The following is a 6,875-nucleotide window of genomic DNA, read 5'->3' as shown; positions in this document are numbered from 1 at the left end:
GATAGAAGAGAAATATTGAAATAAATGGAGTCAGACACAATTCATAGTAGCATGCTCACCTCAGCCCCGCTTAGTGGTCCACGTGGAGGGAGAGAGATCTTTAATGCTAACCCAGGCTTTTATCTTCTCTGGGGACATGCAAGCCCCCTAATTACAGGTGAGGACACTCATCACAGGAAGGGGTTGTGCTATAGGTAATACAGTAATGAGAGGGGGTGGTCTAGGGAAATACACGCAATAGGAAGAGGAGGGATTGGGGGTATACATGTGACAAGATGGGCGGATCCTAGATTTAGGATGGCAGCCTAACCTTGGTCATCCTAGGACAGGCTTGACTTCACTGGGGTCTCTTACAAGGAAACAGACAACTACTATCCTTATCAGAAGGGAGTGGGTCCTACTTGTTGTGGGAGAAACAGTGGGATAAACAGTGGGACTACTTGCTCTAGATGGCTGATAACCCCTAGGGAGAATGACCCCTGATCTACTCCTGATGACTTCCAAGTGTATAGTCACTCTCATTCCCAGGCAGCTAAGTTTGGCATATATTTGGGGGAGACAGCTTTGGAGAAATTCTTCTGTTTCCCACAGAAAACTAGGCTTGATTTCTTTGAGAATAATTTATCTCTACTTAAAGACAGATTGCCCTACCTGTAACAGTTACGTACAAAATTGTTATAAATTGTCCCTGGTGTTACAACGATAAATGAAAAGCATTAAAATTCTCCAATCGAACAAGGTATGTAAGGACTTTTTTAAACATTTTATTAGGAGCTCATACTTATAACAACCCATACATACATCAATTGTGTAAAGCACATTTGTACATTCATTGCCCTCATTATTCTCAAAACATTTGTTCTCCACTTAAGCCCCTGGCATCAACTCACTTTTCCCCCCTCCCTCCCTGCTCCCCACTCCCTGATGACCCTTGATAATTTATAAATTATTATTTGCCATATCTTACACTGTTCAATGTCTCCCTTCACCCACTTTTATGTTGTCCATCCTCCAGGGAGGAGGTTATATGTAGAACCTTGTAATCAGTTCCCCCTTTCCACCCACCCTCTCAAGGATTTTTTTTATGTGTTTTTGTTTTGTTTTGTTTTTGTTAAACAGTGAGAGCAAAATAACTTACTGGAGTATAAAGAGAGGAACTGAGTGAGCATGCCACTGATGGGGAAGGGGGAGTTTCCACCAATGCTGGATTTTCCTCATCTCCTTCAGGGGAAAGGAGGCCCCCCACAAACACCACTGGTCCTGTACGCCCAATTGTATGGCAATAATAAGTAAAGATTATAGTGAAATCATAGAGAGCATGAGAGATAGAAGAGAGATTGAAGTAACGGAGTCAGACACAGTTCATAGTAGCATGCGCACCTCAGCCCCGCATGGTGGTCCTCGTGGGAAGCTCAGACATGAGTGGAGGTGAGAGGTCAGCTTTATTGCTAACCAAGGGTTATAATTACTTAGGGGGCGTGATTACAGGTAACCACACGTCACAGGAAGGGGCAGTACAATAGGCATATACATCACAGGAAGGGGAGGTACAATAGGCATGAGTATGACAGGAAGGGGATGAGCTAGGGGTGTGCACATAGGAACAGGAGGGACTAGGTATACATGTGACAAGATGGGCGGACCCTAGATTCATGATGGCGGCCTAACCTTGGTCACCCTTGGGTGGGCTTGATCCATCTGGGGTCTCCTACAAGGAAACAGTCAACTACTATCCTTATCAGAAGGGAGTGAGTCCTACTTGTGGGATAAACAGTGGTGTCTGCTTGCTCTGGATGGCTGATAGCTCTTAGGGAGAATAACCCCTGACCTACTTCTGATGACCTCCAAGTATATGTCATTTGCAAGCAGCTAAGTTTGGCATATTTTGGGGGGGAGACAATTTGGGATAAATCCTTGTTTCCCACAATCTCCACTGACCATTTAGAAAAAAAACCAAAATAAACAAAGGGGAAAATGCAGTATGCTTGTGCACATGCACCCTTTACTTGATGTGCAGTAAAGGAGTGGGGAAGGGGAAATGAAAGAAAGAGAAAACGATACTGTAGTCGGCAGGAGGAGGTGAAACCAAACCGTGGTTTTCTAATAGAGAATGGGTTCTCTGTCTCAGTAGGAAGAGTGCTGGGGGAAAGGAGCAGGCTCCCTCTTAGAAGATGCCTCCTGTCTGCTGCTGGAACACACCCATTGTATCTTCAGCCTCCATGTCCAATGGTGCAGGTGTGTCTGTTCCATTGATTGGCTGTCCGCCAAATCGGAATCTGATCTGCCTCATTGACAAGCCCTGTCGTTCACAATAGGCTTTCATTAGTTTACTAAGTGGCCTATGACTCTTAATCTTAAACTGCACCCCAGGACCACCTTGCCCTGCCACCTTCAAATTCACATGACCATTGTTCTGTCTTGACTCCTTCCTTGGATTTTTCATCAGCGGTGGTGAGTGCCTAAGTCTCCCCAGCTGCGGCGTCACAAAAGGGGTACCAGGTCCGCACCAAAGGAACACACAGGCAGCCCCAGGAGCAGCAGCAGGAGGCAGTGACAGTGATCTGGAATGTGCTTCTGTATTCTAATCTTAAAGGGCTTCCTTCTTTGTAATTAAATGATGCTTATCAGGGTCTATTGGATGCAAGGCCCAGTGTGTTCTCTCCCAGAGGCCAGACAGCAAAAGGGGTAATGGAAAGGAGGGATTGCACCCTTCCCAAGGGTGGTGACGCCAGGGCTTAGTGGGCGGCTGCTTCCTTAGTGTTAGTGCTGGCTGGTGGCTAGGCGTTGGGGAGTGTGTGTGGGTGAGATGTAGAAATTCTGAAACTCTATTGTGGCAGGCGTCCAAAGGCCCAGCCTGTCCTTGGTGATGTATGTTGTCCAACAAAGATGTAGCCAGCACAACCTGGAGGTCATTTATGTACTGCTGCTGGGGGTCCCCACAATCTGGGACATGGAGTGGAGCATACTCCTCTGTCTGTGACTGTCAGGCAACACAGGCATGTGCCAGACAGCCAACAGAGCTCAGTCAGAGAGAAGACAAGCTGCATCATCACTTGTGACCCACCAGAATCTCACATTGTTATCGATTAAATCCTGTTTTTTTTTTTTTTTAAAAGCCTTGTTAGTCTCTGTGCCTGTGGTTATCACACACCTGCCACCCGCCCCCTGGGATGGGCTGTGCTTGTTATGTGAGTGAGACAGGATTGGTGTAGGGTGTTTTCTCAGGCAACCTATCTTGCAATAGAAAGGAGATCCACTATTCAAGCCAAAGAGAGAAACAGAGATAAGGAGGTGGGACCACTGGTGCCAAGACACTGGCCAGGAAAGGAAGCCAGCCCTTCCTCCAGTGCTGAGAAAAGAGAGAAAAAGCCTTCCCCCAGAGCCGGAGGGCTGGATTTGGATGGCTAGCCTCTTGAACTGTGAGAAAATGAATTTCTGTTTGCTAAAGCCAGCCACCGAAGGCGTTTCTGTACCAACTGCTACTAGATGACTGAAATAGGTCTTCGGGGCACTTCCCCAGCAGAAGTTATTTCCATGGGCTCCTGGCACTTTAAATATCCAAATAACCCAAACCAAACCCCATTACCACTCATCCCATGGAGAGCAAACTTGAAGCCCTTAGCAGCACCAGGACTCCTGACAGCTGGGGGGAACCAACCAGTTATTGTTTACTGAGCCTTACTAGGGGTCAGTCCTAAGCACTTGAATGTGTAACCTCATTTTATTCTCCCAACCGTGTGGGGCACCAGTTAAAGAACAAGATCCAGGCCCCTTGATTTTTACCGCACACCTCACAATATCATTCTGGCAAAAAAAAAAAAAAAAAAAGAGTACGGTATATTCCTAGAAACAGACCCACGTGTGTGTGGCCACTTAATTTATAACAACAGCGGCACTACAGAGAGTGGGACAATGAGATCTTGGAAAATACAGATGCATACACCCACCAGGGTGGGGAAGCAGATGAAATTGGACTCTTCTTGACACCATACACAAGTCTCAAACCCAGATGGATCAAAGAGCCATTCGACATGAAAGGCAAAAGAGGATAGCTCTTTAGAGGCTAATAGAAGAAAAAGATCTTTGTGACTTCTGAAGAGAAACGAAGTTCTCCGACAAGTCACGAGTAACACTCATGATAAAGGAAAGGAAGATAGATTTAACTTCACTAAAGTTATAAACACTGGCCATAAGTATACTCTATAAACTGGCCAAAAGAATGAAACCCAGGACTGATGAGGCTCGAGTTGCAGCAAGTAGAATGTGTTCCTTGGGAGGACAGGGAGAAAGGGTGGAGGGTAAAAGGGAGATGACGCCAAGGAGCTGAAGAAGAAAGAGAGTGCATATTGCATCACCAAAACAAGCCACGGCACAAAAATGTGGGTCTCCTTGTACATTTTAAGGTGGTAACGTAAAGCTCTTTAATAACTTTTTTAAAAATGTTGAATGAAAATATGCATAGCAAGATAAACAAGCAGCCATCTAGCTAAGAAGCAATAAAGCCCACATGGAAGCATACCAGCCTATATGATCATGAGGTGCTGATGTGATCAGGTACCAGGCATCTAAAACCCAGAATAAAATCATATCCAAGGTGAAGAGGCAGGGGGCATGGAGTGGAGACCCAATGCCCATCTGTAGACAATTGGACATCCCCTCAAAGAGGGGTCCATAGAGAAGAGATGAGTCAGTCAGGGCGCACTATAGCACGGATGAAACACAACTTTCCTCTAGTTCTTTGGTGCTTCCTTCCCTCCACTATCATGACCTCAGTGCTACCTTACAAATCGGATTAGACCAGAGCATGCACACTGCCACAGATAAGAGCCCTCAACACAGGGAATCCAGGATAGATAAACCCCTCCAACAAGAAGAGTAGATACCAGGAGGATTAGGAAAAGGTGGGGTGAGATAGGGGGAACCGATCAGATCCCAAGGATCAATTAAGAACCCCCTCCCAGAGGAAAGAGTAATGGGAAAGTGGGTGAGGGGCAATGGATGTAAAATATGGAAAAAATAATCTATAACTTATCAAGGGTCATGAGGGAGGATGGGCGGGGGAGGGAGGTGGAAGACAGGGGGAGCTGATATCAGGGGTTCAAATGGGAAGAGAATGCTTTGAAAATGAAGATGGAAGCATATGTACAAATGTGCTTGACACACTGGAGGAATGTATGTATTGTGGTAAGATATGTAAAAGCTCCCAATAAAAGTATTTTAAACAAGAAAATGTTCATAGCATCCTGCTGGGGTACACACTGGAACAATAAAAAGGAGCAAGCTGTTAAGGGAACAACAGACAATTCTGAAGCACTTCCTTGTGTGGAAGAACCCACACAGAGTACCTCCAGCGGTACGATCCTGCTTATATGAAGTTCAGGAATAGGCCTGAGGAGATGGAAATGAAGACAATATTTTCATTTTCATTTCATTTCATACTTCCTACTAGTGTGTCAGAGTAGGAACTGACTTGATTGGGGCACAAGGGAACTCTCTGAGGTAATTAATATTTTAAGTTGACACAAAAGATGTGCTTTCTGGTATGAATCAGAATTGACTAGACAGCACCTAACATGATAATGAACACTTTAAAATAAAAATTAAATAATGGTAATATAGCCAATGAAATAAAACAACTATGATGATTTGATATCTCACCACCAGCCATTTAAAAATTACAAAAAGATATAAACAAGCTTTTTAATATCTTTTTCCTCTGTATATGTGGAAATATATATATGTACACTCACTAGATATGTAAAAAATAATAGAAAGCTACACCACATGTAAATTTTTTCTTCTAGGTTTATGGGTAGTTTAAATGCTAAGCTTTCACAAAGTTGTTTTCTAAATATTCTACAACAAAAGGTGGTATATTTGTTATTAAAATTATTTGTTAGACTCTCTCTCTCTCCTTAGTCTTCCTGTTGAAGAGCCACATGGAGCCATGCTTATAGTAACCTGTTCCCTTAAGATGCATCTACCATCATTGGTTCCATAGGATGTTCCACCTACTGGCCAGTAACCTTCCTGCACTCAACATCACTGCATGTACTGTGTGAATCTGAAGAGGAATTCATGGGCTGGTATCAGACTTAAGGACTAATGTTGAATTTATGGGTTTGATCTGGATTGGGCTGGGATGCTTTATTTTTTCACAATTATTTCTTGATATAAAGTTCTTTCTTACACATAAAAAATATTATTTGTTAGAATGACGATGACAACAAATGTACATATGTTCTTGACACAATGGATGGATGTATGGATTGAGATAAGAATTGTACGAGCCCCCAATAAAATGATTAAAAAAATTATTTGTTTTAAAAAAAGTATGTCTCTTCAACCCATTGTGCCAAGACATGAATGCAACATACCAGCATGAAACAGCGAACCAATTGAGAAGTTTACGGAGACAATCCCTAATGCCCCCAGAAGAATGCACTGCAAAGGACAGCACTGAAGCTACAGCTCAGGGAGAGGGGTGTTTCTGATCAAAGCACATAGGAGCAAACGAAGAGGGAAGGAGAGAGAGTGGAGTACATCCTGGCCCTCCAAGTCCCTAGGACGATATTCCTGCTTAGAGAAGTCAATGCACAGAGAGGACCATAGGGCTGGCCCCACCATGAGATAGGACGCTCCTCACTGACCCAGTCCCTCACTGATCCATCGTGTTATGGGGTCAACAGTGGAGACACAGGGCTGGAATTGTGCCCAATCTGACCCCAACACACCAGGGCAAAACACTAAGGGCTTGCAACATAGCAACAAGGGGACAAAGCAATAAAGTCCCCAAGGAATACCAACAATAGACTTTAGGGCCAGGGCATGGCACCCCATCAGACTTGACCAGAAAACACTCATAAAGTTCAACA

General features: G+C 44.2%; 1 protein-coding gene across 1 annotated transcript; it reads right to left on the bottom strand.

The window, feature by feature from the left end:
• Positions 1-2,164: 2,164 nt before the first annotated feature.
• On the bottom strand, positions 2,165-2,443 carry LOC142432295 (small ubiquitin-related modifier 2-like). Its single transcript, XM_075537427.1, has one exon. The coding sequence runs from the start codon at positions 2,441-2,443 to the stop codon at positions 2,165-2,167; it is 279 nt and encodes a 92-aa protein (XP_075393542.1).
• Between the last annotated feature and the right edge of the window lie 4,432 nt (positions 2,444-6,875).

This window comes from Tenrec ecaudatus, chromosome 18, assembly GCF_050624435.1.
Source record: "Tenrec ecaudatus isolate mTenEca1 chromosome 18, mTenEca1.hap1, whole genome shotgun sequence".
In the NCBI taxonomy this organism is placed as follows: Eukaryota; Metazoa; Chordata; class Mammalia; order Afrosoricida; family Tenrecidae; genus Tenrec; species Tenrec ecaudatus.
Note: the sequence above shows the minus strand (reverse complement) of the source record. Positions and strands in the feature narration are given on the sequence as shown.

Bases quoted from the DNA above. Each gene is read 5' to 3' on its own strand.
- LOC142432295 (XM_075537427.1), bottom strand. From the start codon at position 2,443: ATGAAAAATCCAAGGAAGGAGTCAAGACAGAACAATGGTCATGTGAAT.